This window comes from Vipera ursinii (assembly GCF_947247035.1).
Source record: "Vipera ursinii genome assembly, chromosome: 1".
NCBI lineage: Eukaryota > Metazoa > Chordata > Lepidosauria > Squamata > Viperidae > Vipera > Vipera ursinii.
In genome coordinates this window covers 106,283,245-106,301,504 of record NC_139512.1, presented here as the reverse complement: position 1 = coordinate 106,301,504, position 18,260 = coordinate 106,283,245, and the positions used below count along the sequence as shown (strand labels likewise).

The 18,260-nt window shown below is 41.6% G+C and overlaps 1 protein-coding gene across 1 annotated transcript in view; it reads left to right on the top strand.

Annotated features, from left to right (window-relative positions):
• The window catches only part of SYT8 (synaptotagmin 8), a 38,388-nt gene extending 22,929 nt beyond the window's left edge, over positions 1-15,459 (top strand). The window contains exons 7-9 of the mRNA XM_083348474.1: positions 12,059-12,176; positions 13,017-13,150; positions 14,105-15,459. Coding sequence (XP_083204600.1) covers positions 12,059-12,176; positions 13,017-13,150; positions 14,105-14,338 — 486 coding nt within the window. The 3' untranslated portion in view covers positions 14,339-15,459. The remainder of the gene's footprint in view (positions 1-12,058; positions 12,177-13,016; positions 13,151-14,104) is intronic.
• Positions 15,460-18,260: the final 2,801 nt, after the last annotated feature.

Sequence of the window (18,260 nt, the reverse complement as noted above, 5' to 3'; positions counted from 1 at the left end):
CTGAGACTATTGAAACATTTTGGAATAAAATGGTTTGAATTGATGAAACAAAAAACAAACTGATCATAACTAAATAAGCTTTTTAGTGTGTGCTCTCTAGATTTGCCATGGCTTTCCTCACGAGGAGCAAGCGTCTTTTAATTTCTTGGCTGCAGTCCCCATCTGCAGTGATCTTGGAACCCAGGAAAATAAAATCTGTCACTACCTCCATTTCTTCCCCATCTATTTGCCAGGAATTGAGAGGGCCAGATGCCATGATCTTGGTTTTCTTAATGTTAAGTTTCAAGCCCACTTTTGCACTCTCCTTCTTCACCCACAACAAGAGGCTCTTTAGTTCTTCTTCACTTTCTGCCATTAGAGTGGTATCATCTGCACATCTTAGGTTGTTGATATTTCTCCTGGCAATCTTAATTCCAACTTTTGATTCATCTAGCCCTACTTTTCTCATGATGCACTCTGCATATAAGTTAAACAGGCAAGGTGACAGTATACAGCCTTGCCGGACTCCTTTCCCAATTTTGAACCAATCAGTGGTTCCGTGTCCAGTTCTCACTGTTGTTTCTTGATCTGCATATAGGTTTCTCAAGAGACAAATAAGATGGTCTGGTATTCCCATCTCTTTAAGAACTTGCTACAGTTTGTTGTGATCCACACAGTCAAATGCTTTAGCATAGTCAATGAAGCAGAAGTATGTTTTTCTGGAACTCCCTAGCTTTCTCCATGATCCAGCGTATGTTGGCAATTTGATCTCTAGTTCCTCTGCCTCTTTGAAATCCTGCCTGTACTTCTGGTAGTTCTCGATTCACATACTGCTGGAGTCTAGCTTGTAGGATTTTAAGCATAACTTTACTAGCATGTGAAATGAGTGCAATGGTGCGATAGTTTGAACATTCTTTGGCACTGCCTTTCTTTGGAATTGGAATATAAACTGATCTTTTCCAATCCTGTGACCACTGTTGAGTTTTCCAAATTTGCTGGCAAATTGAGTGTAGCACTTTTATTGCATCATCTTTTAAGACTTTGAATAGTTCAGCTTGGAATACTGTCACCTCCATTAGCTTTGTTGTTGCTCAGTTTTTCTAAGACACACTTCACTTCACATTCTAGGTTGTCTGGCTCGAGGTCAGTGACCACCTCATCGTGGTTGTCAGGGATGTTAAGCTCATTCTTGTATAGTTCTTCTGTGTAATTTTGCCACCTCTTCTTAATCTTTTCTGCCTCTGTTAGGTCTCTGCCATTTTGGTCCTTTATCATGCCCCTTTTTGCATGAAATGTTCCCTTCATCTCTCCAATTTTCTTGAAGAGATCTCTGGTCCTCCCTATTCTATTGTTTTCTTCTATTTCTTTGCACTGTTCATTTAAGAAGGCATTCTTATCTCTTCTAGCTATTCTCTGGAATTCTGCATTCAATTGGGTGTATCTTTCTTTTTCTCCCTTGCCTTTCGCTTCCCTCCTTTCCTCAGCTATTTGCAAAGCTTCCTCAGACAGCCATTTTGCTTTCTTGCATTTCTTTTTCTTTGGGATGGTTTTAGTTGCTACCTCTTGTACAATGTTGCGAACCTCTGTCCATAGTTCTTCAGGCACTCTGTCTATCAGATCTAATTCCTTAAATCTATTTGTCATCTCTACTGTATATTCAACAGAGGTATGATTTAATTCATACCTGAGTGGCCTAGTGCTTTTCCCTACTTTCTTCAGTTTAAGCCTAAATTTTGCAACGAGAAGCTCATAGTCTGAGCAACAATCAGCTCCTGGTCTTGTTTTTACTGACTGTATAGAGCTTCTCCATCTTTGGCTGCAGAGCACATAGTCAGTCTGATTTCTGTGTTGACCGTCTGGTGATGTCTATGTGTAGAGCCGTCTCTTGGGTTTTTGGAAAAGAGTGTTTGCTATGACCATCGTATTCTCTTGACAAAATTCTATCAGCCTGTGCCCTGCTTCATTTTGTAATACAAGGCCAAACTTGCCTGTTATTCCAGTTATCTTTTGGCTTCCTACTTTAACATTCCAGTCCCCCATGATGATAAGGACACCTTCCGCCATGACCTAAAAACTTATTTATTTGAACAAGCCGGCCTGGTCTGATGGATTTGGGTTATTTTAATATTAATTTTTATTGATTTTTATTGTAATTGGGCTTTAATATTTAATTCTATCTTAACTTTTGTACACTGTATTTTTACTGTATTTATTGCCTTGTACACCGCCCTGAGTCCTTTGGGAGAAGGGCGGTATAGAAATTAAATTATTATTATTATTATTATTATTATTATTATTATTATTATTATTATTATTATTATTATTATTATTATTATTATTATTATTTTGGTGTTAGTTCTATAAGGTGCTGTAGGGCTTCATAGAACCGGTCAATTTCATCCTCTTCAGCACCAGTGGTTGAGGCATAGACTTGGACTACTGTGATACTGAATGGTTTGCCTTGGATTCGAACTGAGATCATTCTGTCATTTTGGGGATTCTATCCCAGTATTGCTTTTCCTACTCTTTTATTGACTATGATGGCTACTCTATTTCTCCTGAGGGATTCTTGCCCACAGTAGTATACCAGGTAGTCATCTGAATTAAATTCACCCATTCCTGTACATTTTAGTCTGCTGATTCCTAAGATGTCGATGTTCAGTCTTGTCATCTCTTGTTTGACCACGTCCAGCTTTCCTTGATTCATGGATCTTACATTCCAGGTTCCTATGGAGAAAAAATCTTTACAGCATCAGACTTTCCTTTCACCACCAGATATATCCACAGCTGATGGTTCTTTCGGCTTTGGCCCAGTTGCTTCATCCTTTCTGGCACTACAAGTACTAGCCCTCTGCTCTTCCCAGTAGCATACTGGACGCCTTCCGAACTGAGGGGCTCATTTTCCAGCGTCATATCTTTTTGCCTTTTGGTACTGTCCATGGGGTTTTCATGGCAAAGATACTGGAGTGGGTTGCCATTTCCTTCTCCAGTGGTTCACATTTTGTCAGAACTCTCTGCTATGACCTGTCCATCTTGGGTGGCCCTGCATAGCATAGCTCATAGCTTCATTGAATTATGCAAGCCCCTTCGCCACGACAAGGAAGTAATCCATGAAGGTGAATAAGTATTTAATTATGTGATTTATATGTAATATTAATTTATTCATCTATATTCTAGATTTTATTTTTATTATTTACCAAATGTTGCTCTTTGGTAGGCTACAATTCCAATGACTAAATAAATAATAGGGCTACATAAATGATGTTGTGGCAAGAAATTTACTCATTTTTTATCATTGGAGCAAAGCCAATTCATCACTTAATATCTGGCCACTTATGCTGTCAAGAGTAAGAGGAGAGACATAAGCATTTTTTTTCAAAGTAAAGATCTGCTTGCAATATGTACTTTTTGGTCAATTATAAAATGAATTATAAAATGCTGCAACTTGCAAGTGTACCATACAATTAAACCTCACTTACTGACTGCCTCATTCATCAACCATTTGAAGTTGCAATAGTGTTACGACTGGTCCTCAAACTTGATGCCATTGCAGTGTGCCTGTGGTTGCACAATTGTAATCTGGGCACTTTGCAACTGACACATATTTATGACAGTTACACTGCTCCACAGTCATGTGAGTGCCACTTGCAAGCTTAACAGCTGGGAAGCAAAATCTGTGGGGAAGCCAGCAGGAAGTCACAGGTCTAAGTTACTTGATGTCATGCTTAACAACCCATGGTGATTTGCTTAATGACTGGAGCAGAACCGACTGGCATGGTCACATACATCTCACTTAATGATTGCATTGCTTAGCAACAGAATTGCTAGTCCCAATTTGAGGTCAGTAAGTGAGAACTATGTGTATTTTCTCTTTTCTCAGGAATGATGCTGGAGAGTCAGTCCTAATAGCTTAGCTTGGACTAATATCCTTTGATTACACAGACAGGCATACAATAGATCTGGGTGATGGAGCTGCATGTACAGTTAGGATTCATTCAATCTCCTTGTTTCAGTTTGGCATAGTTAAACAATGCATCTTACCGCACCAGTTGTAGGCTAAACTGAATTTATGGAGCTTACTGAAAAAGCTCTTTAAAGTCACTTCCAAAGGTTTCAGGCCAGTTCTGGACCTCAATGATCCTGTGATATTGGCAGTGTTCAGAAGCTGAGCTGATTTCTTTCAAGTCAGCTATGGGGTAACTGAAACCATAAGTCCAGGCTAATAGGTGTGAAATGTTGTGGTTCTGTAAACAGTCTCTTTCCCCATTTGCAAAAACATCTGCCTCGTCCTGTTTCTTATCTCCTAGGCTTCATTTTTTTAAAAAAAAGATATAGGTGACTTGATGTCATTTCTACTGGCCTATAAGGGTTCCCCCCCAATATGTCTAACTGACATACTGTATGCAACTGCAAGTAGGAGGAAGGTGTACAAGCAATCCACTTTATCTCTATTTTGTTTGGAATGAGGGTGAGGACAAGATTGTTTCTCTAGGACAGACATGTCAAACACAAGGCCCAGGGGCCGGATCCGGCCCGTGAAGTGGTTTCATGCGGCCCGCGAAGCCATCCTGGAAACAGTGAGGGAATGGCCCCCACTGCCTTGGTCCTGGCCTAGAGACCCTCCATCTGCCAGAGACCCTCAGATCTGTCCCACTCCTGCCCAGGCCCCCATAGGCACCCATGATGCGAATGATGTAGAGCTGCCCACGCCCACCCAGTAGGCCATACGCACTCTAGCCACGCCCACCCAGTAGGCCACACCCACCCGGCCCCCTGAGGGCAACCGCAATGCTGATGCGGCCCTCAATGAAATTGAGTTTGACACCCCTGCTCTAGGATATAGTGGGACAGTGATTTTTTGCTCCTTGTTCTGAAAGGTCACAGAAAGAAATATTGTTTCTTGGCTTGTGGGCTGATCAAGTGCACTACCTGTTCTTATTGTGTACCATCTTCAGACTGAGCAATTGGGAGGTGTATACAGTGACAGGGTGGTAGTACCTTGAATAAAAGAAACTCTATGTTCTCTAGTAAAATCTGTATCAATAAGTCATCCCATGCAGCATTTTCAGTGAGGCAGTCAACTTCCCAACCTGCCCCTCAAGGCTCTTTTAGTGGTTGAAATATTCTGCTGGAGAGTGTAAGAGAAGGATATAATGATGAAGGATTTGGATGCAATGAAGAGTAGAATGAAGCATCAAGAAAATCCATCAGTCAATGGATCCAGAATATCTGAAAGCACACCTTGGACATCACACATTTATATCTTGAGCAGCTGCTCCCTTTCATTCTTCAACCATTTTGATTAGGCATAGAAATGTAGTTAAATTTTAACCTGCGATGAAAGAGCATTTTTACTGCTGGATAAAAGGATTATCCCCCACCCATCCATGAGTCAGCTCAAAACAATTCTGGCATAAAATTGGCTGACCCTATGGCCAGACCTGAGAGTTCTGTTCTGAGTCACTGACAAAAGGTGGTGTCTTGATTTTTGAACATGCCCTTTGATATAGCCACGAACGGTTTTCTTCTCCCACTTTTGTGCTATTCCTTTTCAGTAGGTCACCAGCTCAGAGGGAAAAATACATGAATCCGTAGTCTGCAGCAAAATGGGGTGGGCTTGACTTTTGGGGACTCTGAAGTAGAAAGTTTGTCTGCTTTCTGATGTCCCATTTTGGCATTTCTTATTCATATTTATCTTTGTTTGCAATAAAAGCACATTAAACACGAATACAACAAATGTTAAAAAACTAAAATGCATGCACCCAAGAGATAATCTAATTAATTGGTACGTTATAATAGCCAGCAGACCAAACACATGTTCCAATATCATTCCACAAAGAAACAAAAAAGATGCAACCAAATCATATAATTATTGTACCTTTACATCATTAACACAGAAAACATACAGCCCATCCTTTCTGACACATTCTTTAAGGGTCCAATGACTTCAGAATTAATTTTAACCTCAGGACCAAAGCAACATTTTAAACAGTTTTAAACAGTGCTTTTTTGTAAAAGAAAAAGGTGCTGGAACTCACACATGTCATACAACCCGCCTTGCCTACCCTACAAAGTTCCATCCAAAAAAGGTGCCGGAACTCCGTTCTGAGCGTTCCATGAGAAAAAAAGCCCTGGTTTTAAAGATTTGCATCTATTGATGTTCCATTACTGATAATGCCAATTGTTCATTCCATAAGTCATAATGTCAGTTATTTTCAACTTCAAAAATATTTTTAAATTTCTACTTTAGGTGCAAAATTAATTTGATTTCAGAACAGCTTCCATCAAAAATGATAGCATCTTGGGGCTCTTTGGGTTTGCTTAGATACCTGTTTCATATTGAGCAATCAAAACATTTAAACTGGTTCATATTGCCAGAGTCATGAATTAGGCAACAAAAATTCTACCTGAAGTTGTTGCCATTCCTTAAAATAATCATTACAGTAATTAATTCAAAGTAATTATTCCAGAGTTTGCCTATACTTTCCAATAGAAAGTCTTACCTCTTATATTTACAGTAGACTTCTTCCATAAAATAAATATTCATGAGATTAGTAGATGGCCCCAAATATAGCTACCGTATATACTTGAGTATAAGCCGACTCGAGTATAAGCCGAGACCCCAAATTTCACCCCCCAAAACTGGAAAAAGTTGTTGACTCGAGTATAAGCCGATCCGCCGTTCTGCAAGCCTCTGCCGCCAGCAGAGGCTCGATCCGCCATTTTGCAAGCCTGAATACACAGTCGCCGGGTCTCCGTTCCTCTGTGCCCTGCCTGCCTGCTTCTTTCCACAGCGGAAAGAAGCAGGCAGGCAGGGGGCGGAGGAACGGAGACCCGGCGACGTTTGGGGATATTTGGAGAGGCGCCCAAACCTCCCCAAACATCGCCGGGTCTCCGTTCCTCCGCCCCCTGCCTGCCTGCTTCTTTCCGCTGTGGAAAGAAGCAGGCAGGCAGGGCACAGAGGAACGGAGACCCGGCGACGTTTGGGGATATTTGGAGAGGCGCCCAAACCTCCCCAAACGTCGCCGGGTCTCCGTTCCTCCGCCCCCTGCCTGCCTGCTTCTTTCCACTGTGGAAAGAAGCAGGCAGGCAGGGCGCAGAGGAACGGAGACCCGGCGACGTTTGGGGATATTTGGAGAGGCGCCCAAACCTCCCCAAACGTCGCCGGGTCTCCGTTCCTCCGCCCCCTGCCTGCCTGCTTCTTTCCGCTGTGGAAAGAAGCAGGCAGGCAGGGCGCAGAGGAACGGAGACCCGGCGACGTTTGGGGATATTTGGAGAGGCGCCCAAACCTCCCCAAACGTCGCCGGGTCTCCGTTCCTCCGAGCCCTGCCTGCCTGCTTCTTTCCGCTGTGGAAAGAAGCAGGCAGGCAGGGCGCAGAGGAACGGAGACCCGGCTTCATTTGGGGAGGTTTGGGGAGGTGCGCGCGCACCTCCCCAAACCTCCCCAAACTTCGTCAGGTCTCCGGACGGCGGTGGCTTGGGAGAGGTGAGCGCGATCCCGGAAGCTCCAAAGCCTCGGCCGCGCACAAGTCCTTGGTAAGTTTTTTGTTGACTGGAGTATAAGCCGAAGTGGAATTTTTCAGCCCAAAAAGTGGGCTGAAAAATTCGGCTTATACTCAAGTATATACGGTACTTGCTTGCAAACCAGGAAATGAAAGACTGTTTTTGCTACACGGGACTGATTGAAATCATTGCTAAGATCTTAAGAGAAATACATCACAACTATCCAATAAAGCTTATAACAGTTGGTATTCAGTTAAATTCTCATTCTGCAAAAATGTAAATGATTACATAAATGTCTAGTGATATTTTTAAGATGCTGGTAAAGTAAAACTTCTTTATCAAAGATAATTTCATCTTAGCCAGTAAAATTTCTGGTAGAGTATTTTCCCATATAAATTTCCTCAACAGTCTCTTGATCTTAATAAAAATAACTATTTGGAATTAACAACAGTATATATCTTTAAAAAGTGCATCAGTTAGGTAGTAGTATTCATTTTAATAAAATAAAATTAAATGGATTTTAACTTCATCCATTGGCTATTAGAATCTTACTTCTAACATTCAATATACTAATTTTGAGATGTTTTTAAAATTGTATAAATCAAAATATTTAATATATTCTGTACACATTACAAAGCCCAACAACTTATATCGACCTTTTTATAAATCAGTTTCCAGAGAAAGTAAATTAGATTGTCCATTAATCAAGTGAGGCAATAAATTAGAATATTCAAAAAATATTGTCCAAATATCAGCAACATGTAAAATAATTACATTCTGAATCTGAATAGCATGGTATCTGCCAGTGTAATCCCAGTAATATTACAAGATTGCCTGAGAATAATTGTTAATGGCTCAAGAATTAGGTCATAAACCAATAGAGTAATTGGGCAACCATAACAGCTGCCATGCTATAACTCAACTCATAACTCAGCTGGTCTAAAAATTAAAAATGTTATTACACTTGCTATTGGTTTCAAATAATAAATTTCAATTCATTTAATAAAAGAGGATGGGAATCCATACCTACACATGTCTTGCTTAAAAAAATTAAGCTTACCCAAGTCAAAAACATTTTCAGCATCCCAAAACATTAATATATCACAATCCAATTTATCTTGAGCTATATCCAAAATATCTATTTATGAGTGTCTGATACTTTTTGGTTTTGAAAAATCCAGACTGAGTCGGATGAATTATGCACGGTGACAGTCTCTGAAATCATCTGGCCAAGAAGCAATAAATATTCTTGCATCTATGGTATGGATCTATAAATTGTACAAAATTTCAAAATCTTTACCTGCTTTTAAAACCAGTGGTGAAAAAGACAAAGACAATTTACTGGATTTAAGTAATTCATTATAGACCTCTAACAATAATGGGTCAACAAATCTACAGAACATTTATGCCATTGGACAGAAAAGCTGTCCAATGGAACTTTCACATTTTATCTTCAGTATGTCTTGCAGTTTTAAAGATACCTTCCAAGAAATCAACAGAATCATGTGATAATGTTTGGACAGCAATGTCTTAAGGTTACCCTATTATTATATAATAGTTTGGCGGGTCGAATCCTGAGTGCCGCGTAACAGAGTGAGCGCCTGTTACTCGTCCCAGCTTCTGCCAACCTAGCAGTTTGAAAGCACGTAAAAATGCAAGTAGAAAAATAGGGACCACTACGGTGGGAAGGTAACAGCGTTCCGTGCGCCTTTGGCGTCTAGTTCATGACCACGGAGACGTCCTTGGACAAGTGCTGGCTCTTCGGCTTTGAAACGGAGATGAGCACCGGCCCCTAGAGTCGGAAACGACGAGCACGCACGTGCGGGGGAACCTTTACCTTTACCTATTATTATATCTAAATTATGCGAAATAGAGACTCAGGGTTTGAGGGATTTGAAAGTTTAGAAACTGAAACTGTCTACTTGATTTTGGAAGGAAGAAGGACTGAGACCAACCAGTACAGGGAATCATAAGCCAATGAGCATAAACTCACCTCCCCCTCTTTTCTCAGTGAAATGGTGGATGCCTGTTCTCTCCTTCTCTACATTATTCAAAGCCTGGGTAGATATACTGTAAAAGGAAATCAGGAAATAAAGAAGGCTAATTACAAACGCTGAGGAGAGGTCATTCATGATCATAGGGGTGATTATGAGATGTCTAGGCTTCCAACACTCCCAAACCACACCATTTCTATGTACTTCTAGCTTCTTGACTTACCTTTCAAACTGAAACATTTTACACGTGTCAAAGCTGTTCTTGAATGGTGTTGGATTAAAGGGAAAATTCTACTATTATAGCAGTGTAATTAATGATAGCTGATGCCTATATCCTCCATTAGTGAGGGAGAAGATAAGGGCAACACCACAGAGACAAGGCCCAAACTATATTAATGTCTACTCACTTTATAATAAGGGATACTTAACAGTCACATTCAAAATAGTGGAAAACTAGACATTTTGAAAATCTTCAGCGAATAATAAGATTCTCTGTTGTAGCATATATCATACCAAGTATCGTCTCTCTCTTGATCGTCAACATAGGCTGTTAGAAGAAATCTCATTTGAATTCAGCCTGTGCTTATAGCAGATGTTATTATATCTTTGGAGATAGATTGTTTTTTTTGTCTCTTGAAATCCATTTTAATCAAAAGATGGTGAACATCAATTTTCTAAGATAGAAAGAAGCACATTTCATTCCCTAAGCTCATTAAAGGAATTGGGATGCTGTTGTTGATCATCAGTGGGATTATGGAAGTATAGAAATCTCAGAAATGAATGAATAAAAATAAGTACGTTTGGCTTGTGAGTATGCTAGCTTGATAGCACCTTGACATCTGTGAGACAATTCTAATAGTTTTATTGCTGATGTAAAAATTGGATATCCCCTAGAGGGCACTATTAGCAATTATATTACCAGGGAACTGATAATCTCTCAGGCTGAGTATGAATGGTTAATGAAGTTTTGTGTGTTGAGGCCATTGAGCAGTAATGTTACTACGTTTTGTTCAAGAAAAGCATATTCATTTTGGGATCAATTGGCCAGAGCATGGATTTTACTGATGTGCAACACAGGCAGCTGCTCATGGCAATGATTAGTTGAAGCTTGTGATACTACAAATTGAGAACTTTGTAGGGGGTATGTTTATGTGTGTCTGTCTACACACACAAACACACACACACACACACATACACACACACTCCTATTCAATGAATCAACATGCAATTGGTTGGATTCATAATCATGGTTTTATATATCAAGTTACAATGTAGCTTGATTATTCCTCATGCAATGTAAAAATAGCCATTCTAGTTTGTAAACATGGTTTATGTTTTAATAGCATATAAGAAACCAACCTTTATATCTTATTCAACAATTGATGATTAAAGCCACCTCCTAGATCAGTGTAGCATGTGAACCTAACACTCACTTTCTGGGATTTTTTTTTTAAAAAAAAGGAAATCCCATTTTTAAACAAATAATTGGGCATACCATTGGAAATGAAACAATATTTCTCAAATTATACTCAGGTTCCCCTCCAAGGAGCAAGATTTTCAATTAATACAGGTGTAATGTAGGAGTTCTTTGATCAGATCACTCTTTTGCTGTGTGTATGGTGCTTCGGGGAAATAAAACTACTTTCCCATCTCATTTTCCAAAGTTGCCCGTTTGGAAGATGCCAGTGGCCAGTGATGCTAATAACATCCACACAAGGATGGGACCGAAGGGTGTGAATTGGAGAAATGGTTCATGGATAGGCTTAAAACCCCTCTTCCCTGCTCTAAAGTAGAAGGATGTTTGAAAGGATTTGCCCATGAACTTAAGCAGAGTGCCGGAACAATAACAAGTGACTTAAGCAGAAGGACATCCCATTTAAAACACTGCTCCTAACCGAAAAAGAATATCACTGTTGTGGAGGCAGAGGATGAATGCAAGCAGACGTTCACTGCATTTGATTTAAAACCTAGATTTGTTAAGAACTACAGAAAAGCCTCACTTCTTCTGCCTATAAAGAGGGAAACCCAAGAGAAGGAGGAGGAGAACATTCCCTTTGTCTCTTAAGCACAGAGACTTGTTTCAGTATCAATAAGACAGCTGAGAAATACACACAGGGGCAGCATAGGAAGTGAAGGCTCTCCACTTCATACTTCTGCCCATTTGTCCTAGGTGTGCAGTGGCTCATGGGTGCAAATAAATGATGCCATCATCTTTATTAAAGCTTGGAAATCTCATCATAGGTATCATCCATTATTAAGTCACTTGGCTTAAGTTGAATTTGCCTAAGTTTAAACAAAGAACAGCTTTTTTCCTGAAGAATTAGGGTAGTTACAGCAGAAAATAGTTTGATGCATATTAAGTTGGTGCATATTAAGAAATCATTCACCTCTGTGGCGTCAATGCCACAGTTCCCATTTTTCTGGGCTTAGAAAAATGTATCCTGGAGCAACAACAATTGTTTCAAAGTATTCCTCAGAGTGTTCCTATTTTAGCGCTATGTAACAGGGACGTTTGGCTTCATCCCTTAATCTTTTTTTCAATAGATCAGTCTGGCTTCTTCTCTGTTTTTTGTTTCTCACAGCAAGAGCACCTTGGAGAAATCTGCTTCTCACTGCGATATGTTCCCAGTACCAGCAAATTAACAGTAGTTATCTTGGAAGCCAAAAAGCTCAAGGTTATGGACGCAGATGGATTATCAGGTATGAGGGACAGATTCCTAAGGATCATTGTGGAAAGCAGAGGAATGTCATCTTGATGTAGAGCCTCTTAATGCATGCTGCTGAAATGGATCCTGGAGTCCCATTATATTTTAAACCTCTTTGGTCTAAAGCAGGGGTCTTCAAACCTGGCCCTTTTATGACTTGTGGACTTCAACTCCCAGAATTCCTCAGCCTGGCCTATCAGATTCCTTCTGATCATCAGAATAAAAGGAGATTACTGTTATGTTTGTAAGTGTTGTGCTGGCGCAGTGGTTAGAATGTAGTATTACAGGCAAACTCTGCCCACAGCCAGGAGTTCAATCCTGATGGGCTCGAGATTGACTCAGGTGTCCATCCTTCTGATGTCACTAAAATGAGGACCCAGATTGTTGGGGGCAATATGCTGACTCTGTAAACTGCTTAGAGAGGGCTATAAAGCACTGTGAAGCAGTATATAAGTCTAAGTGCTATTGCTATTGCTATTTTTGTTTAAGAAAAGGGAACCATATAACATTTGAGCAATATGATTTGTTCTGGTTGTGAAAGCCGGTGGGGATTAATTGCACTTTGTCCCAAAAGCTCACAACAGCATTACAGTCTCATAATGACCTTTTCATGAAGATCAGGTTTTTTTTCCTCCAAGCGAAATACCTAGTCAACCTACAAGGCTCCTGGCAGAGCCACCAAGCTTTATAATAGAGCAGCTAATGTTTGAGTTAGGAGTTTTTTATGGAGATCCAAAAGGCTACAATATGGTGTTCAGAAACACTTTAATGTCTGGGGAAAATTCTTTTTCAATTAAATTGCCTCCACTTTTCTTTGCTTTACTTTCCATGCCAGACCCATATGTCAAAGTGCAACTTATTCTGAACAAAAAGAAATGGAAGAAAAAGAAGACAACTGTGAAGAAAAACACATTAAGCCCTTACTTCAATGAAGCTTTTGTTTTTGAAGTGCCTTTCCACTTGATCCAGGTAGGTCCAGTAGAAGCCATTTCATAGCAGATCCATGTTATGGGAGAGCGAAATAGTCTCTAGAAGAAACCTTGCTTTTGCAGATGTTTTCTACCTCCTTATAATCCTTCATTAATGAAGGCCCTGTTATTTGAAGTTACAGTGGTATTGAAAAAGCAACTTTATATCTGGTCCTTGTGTCCCACAGTCATGTGATCACCATTTGCACAGCTGGCTTCCATCAAGCAGCGTCAATGGAGAAGCCAGCAGTAAAATTGCAAGTCACAATCAAGTGATTTCTTGCTTAACCAAATGGGTGATTCTGTTAGCAACCACGATGGAAGTGAGGTCCTATCTCGGTTGCAGTCATGTGATATGTTGCTTAATGACCATGTGACTTAGCAATGGAAATTCTGATCCCAATTAAGATTGTTAAAAAAGGGATACTTGTACTGAAGTCTATCTTGGTTCTTATCGTGACTGCTTTCCTGATATTGTGTTTCTCTTTTGTTTCAACAGGCTATTATTTTTCTGAGCCTAAACTAAATTAACATAATAACTAAGAAAGAAAAAAAATATCAGCACCACATTTAAAACCTATCATAATGGTGTCAATCAGGGTTAGAGGAGGCTGCTCATTTGACATCTTACAGCAGCATTGTAAGTGCTATTTTGCCAGGGTGCATTGCAAGGCACTGCTGTAAAGTTTGAAGTCCTCCACCTATGAATCTTTATTATGCAGCATTTCTTAAGAAGGATTTGGGCTGTCATTTTGGAAATAATAATGAATGGAGTAGAAGAGAGAAATAGAAAACCAGTAAAGCTGTAATGGTAGAAAGGCATAGACATCCCCAAATGTCCCCCTTGTAAGGAGATATGGAATTTCTTTGTTTGCATTGCAAAACCCCATCTTTCTCCCTTGTTTTCCCTTCCTTTTCCTCCTTTCATATCTCTGCTTTGTAATTTTCATTCTAGAATGTAGACCTGGTGATCTCTGTGTGGGACCATGACAAAGTGACCAAAGATGACCAGATCGGAAAGCTGTTTCTTAGCTGCCGAGCTACAGGGAATCAGCTGCGCCACTGGTCAGATATGCTGGCTAATCCTCGCAGGCCTATGGCACAGTGGCACAGTCTGCAGCCTGTGGAAGTTATTGACAAAACTCTGGGACTGAAGACACGCTTCAAGCTGCCACTACCCACCAGCTAACCATCTGTGCCTCTCCACTCCAGAAGGAAACCCATAGCTATTATTTATAAAGGGAGACATGATAGCACAACTCACCACACCATGGTCAGTTAAAGATGTAGATTCTAGACAAGGGGAGGCAAGGATAGGCATTATCCCAATGTATCCCACATTTAGGTAAACCAGCAGTTATCTCAGGGCACCCTTCCATCAGGATCATTCCTCTGAAGAGAATTTGAACTACTGCACAGGTCTCTTTATTGCTGTTCTCTGGGGCTGGAGAAGATAAAGAAGGAAGAGAATGACAGGTTATCCTGTTGGCCAATGTGGGAGATGAAAAAAATCAGTGCACCCACCTGCACATTTCTCTTTTAATGTCTTTAACATGGACACATTTCACATGGAGGCTGAAAAAACCCATTGCCTGTGTAAATTGGGATGGTTGGGTTGGAAGGATTGGCAAAGCCCTATTGCACTTTAGGAAGAATGGGAGATCAAGGTGGAATGGAAAACTGTCTGCCCCATAGAGTCAGAGCAAACATAGCAAAGTAGCAGAACCGGAAGTTAATCAATTCATCAGCTGATGATTTCCCTAAGACTAAAGGTCTTCTGAAGACACGGAGATACAGTCTTGTGACTCCAACAAAAAAATATATGTTTAGCAATAGTGTGTACTGTAATGTATTATCTTGGATTGAATCTACTGTTTTTTAAAAAAAACTGAAACCCCCCCCCACCATGTAGCCATTCAAAATCAAACTGTTAACATATCACTATATAGACTTATAAGGGAGGCGGTGGCTCAGTGGGTTATGGCGCTGAGCTTGTCGATCAGAATGTCGGCAGTTTGGTGGGTCAAATCCCGAGTGCCGCGTAACAGAGTGAGCGCCTGTTACTCGTCCCAGCTTCTGCCAACCTAGCAGTTCGAAAGCACGTAAAAATGCAAGTAGAAAAATAGGGACCACTACGGTGGGACGGTAACAGCGCTCCGTGCGCCTTTGGCGTCTTGTCATGCTGGCCACATAACCACAGAGACGTCCTCGGACAAGCGCTGGCTCTTCAGCTTTGAAACGGAGATGAGCACCGGCCCCTAGTGTTGGAAATGACTAGCACGCATGTGCGGGGGAACCTTTACCTTTACCTAATATAGACTTATGCGGGTCAGGTTTTTTTCCTTCTAGATTTAAGGGGAAAACAAAACTTGAACATAACCATGCTTAGAGTTGTGCTCCTTTATTAAATATTTTAAAAATAATTTGCCATTCAAGCTATGTGTGCAGTCATCTATAAACCTGATTGTTAAACTCAAAGGAAGAAATAAATGTTTCCTTTGGCATTGCTAGCAGCTGTTTTTCCCCCTGAAAACCTAAAAAAGGGTTTAGATGAAACAAATGCAAATAATGATTGTATATATGAAATGAATAATTTAAATGGTAGATTCTTTGTTCTCAAGTATCAAAAGAAAGGCTATCCTTCTAGCTCTTTGGAGATGCATCAATGCCTCCTTGCCTGATGGACTATTAATTGGAAAGCAGAAATACTAATTTTCCACTATGCTTGTACCTCGGTTTCTCTGGGCTACTCCCAGAGATAAAGCCTCTGGGCTACTCCCATTGTGCATTTACGTGACATATATGTTTTCTTCTTCTTCTTGGAATGAGTAATACTTAAAAATCCTAACAAACCCAGTAAAACAAACCAATTGATTCCTTTTAAGAATAGCTATACATTATTCTATCATATGTCTTAACTGATACATCATCCCAAGGATCCTTGTTTCCCCATTGATAGTTGCAAGGGCTCTTTGTATCTATTGGTGCAATACAATCACAAAGTTCTTTTTCTGTGTTTCAAGACCTGGTTGCTGCTGTTTGATGCAGTGAGCTTCTGTTACAGGCTCCAGTTCCTGCTGACCCAGCAGTTTGAAAGTGGAAGACTGTGAGTAGATAGATGGTCTTTGACGGTCAATTTAATGGGAACATGAAAGGGGATTCCAATTGGGCATCCCCTGGACAATGGTGATGTTTAATCATTTCAACCAAGAAGCACTTTGGTACTCCTGACACAAATGTAGTACTAATAATGTAGCATCATATAGCAATAGCACTTAGACTTATATACCTCTCCACAATGCTTTCAAGCCCTCTCTAAGTGGTTTTTCAGAGTCAGCCTATTGCCCCCAACAATCTGGGTCCTCACTTTACTGACCTCAGAAAGATGGAAGGCTGAGTCAACCTTGAGCCAGTGAGAATCAAACTGCCGAACTGCTGGCAGTCGGCAGTCAGCAAAAGTAGCCTGCAGTACCGCATACAAGCCACTGTGCCACCAGGGCTATTACAGATATGAGATATTTATTTATTTATTTATTTAATACTATTTCTATACCGCCCTTCTCCCGAAGGACTCAGGGCGGTGAACAGGGCAAGAATAAAAAATACAAATTACAAAAGTTAAAACAAGATTAAATAAATGCCCACATACTAAAATACATCTTTAAAACCAAATAAAATAACAATAGCAAACCCCCCCCCCCAATCCCCTCATCAGGCCAGGCCAGCTTCTTCAAAAAAGTATGTTTTTAGCTCGCGGCGAAAGGAGCGAAGGTCGGGCGCCGTCCGGAGCTCAACCGGTAGCTGATTCTATAGCTCCGGGGTGCCCACAGAGAAGGATCTCCCCCTGGGGGCCACCAGTCGACATTCTCTGACCGGTGGCACCCTGAGGAGGCCCTCTCTGTGGGAACACACAGGGCGGAGGGAAGTCGATGCCGGCAGCAGGTGTTCCCTCAGGTACTCCGGACCCCTGCCATGTAGGGCTTTGAATACCATTACTAGTACCTTGAATCTCACCCGGAAGGCAACTGGTAACCAATGCAGCTCACGGAGCAGAGGTGTAACGTGGGAGTATCGGGAAACTCCCAACACAACTCTCGCGGCTGCATTCTGTACCAGTTGGAGCTTCCGGGTGGTCCTCAAGGGCAGCCCCATGTAGAGAGCGTTGCAGTAGTCTAGTTGAGAGGTTACGAGTGCATGAGTGACCGTGCATAGATCATCCCGGCTTAGATAGGGCCGCAACTGGCGCACCAGGCGAACCTGGGCGAAAGCCCCCCTAGTCACAGCTCCTATGTGGTCTTCCAGGGTGAGCCGTGAATCTAGGAGGACTCCCAAGTTGCGAGCCCTATCTACGGGGGGGTAATAGTTCACCCCCCATAGCGAGAGGTGGAATGTCCGAATAAACCCGGGATGAAGGTATGCAAAGCCACTCGGTCTTGTCGGGGTTGAGTTGAAGTCTGTTCCTCCCCACTCAGACCCGAACCGCCTCCAGGCAATGGGACATCACGTTGAGGGCATCACTGGGGTGGTTTGGGGTCGAAAGGAAAAGCTGGGTATCATCAGCATACTGATGATACCCAACTCCAAAACCACGAATGATCTCACCCAGCGGTTTCATATAGATGTTGAACAGGAGAGGCGAGAGGACCGACCCCTGAGGAACTCCACAAATGAGAGACCTCGCGGTCGACCTCTGCCCTCCTGCCAACACCGACTGTGAACGTCCCTGGAGATAGGAGGAGAACCACTGTAAAACCGTGCCTCCCACTCCCAATCCCCTGAGACGCCACAGCAAGATACCATGGTCGATGGTATCGAAAGCCGCTGAGAGGTCTAATAGGACCAGAATAGAGGAATGCCCCCTGTCCCGAGCCCTCCAGAGATCATTCACCAGCGCGACCAATGCCGTCTCCGTGCTGTACCCGGGCCTGAAACTCGATTGGTACGGGTCTAGATAATCCGCTTCATCCAGGACCAGAGGGAGCTGATGTGCCACCACACTCTCAACAACCTTCGCAAGAAAGCGAAGGTTGGAGACAGGATGAAAGTTGTTCAATACAGCTGGGTCCAAGGCAGGCTTCTTGAGGAGAGGCCTCACCACCGCCTCTTTCAAG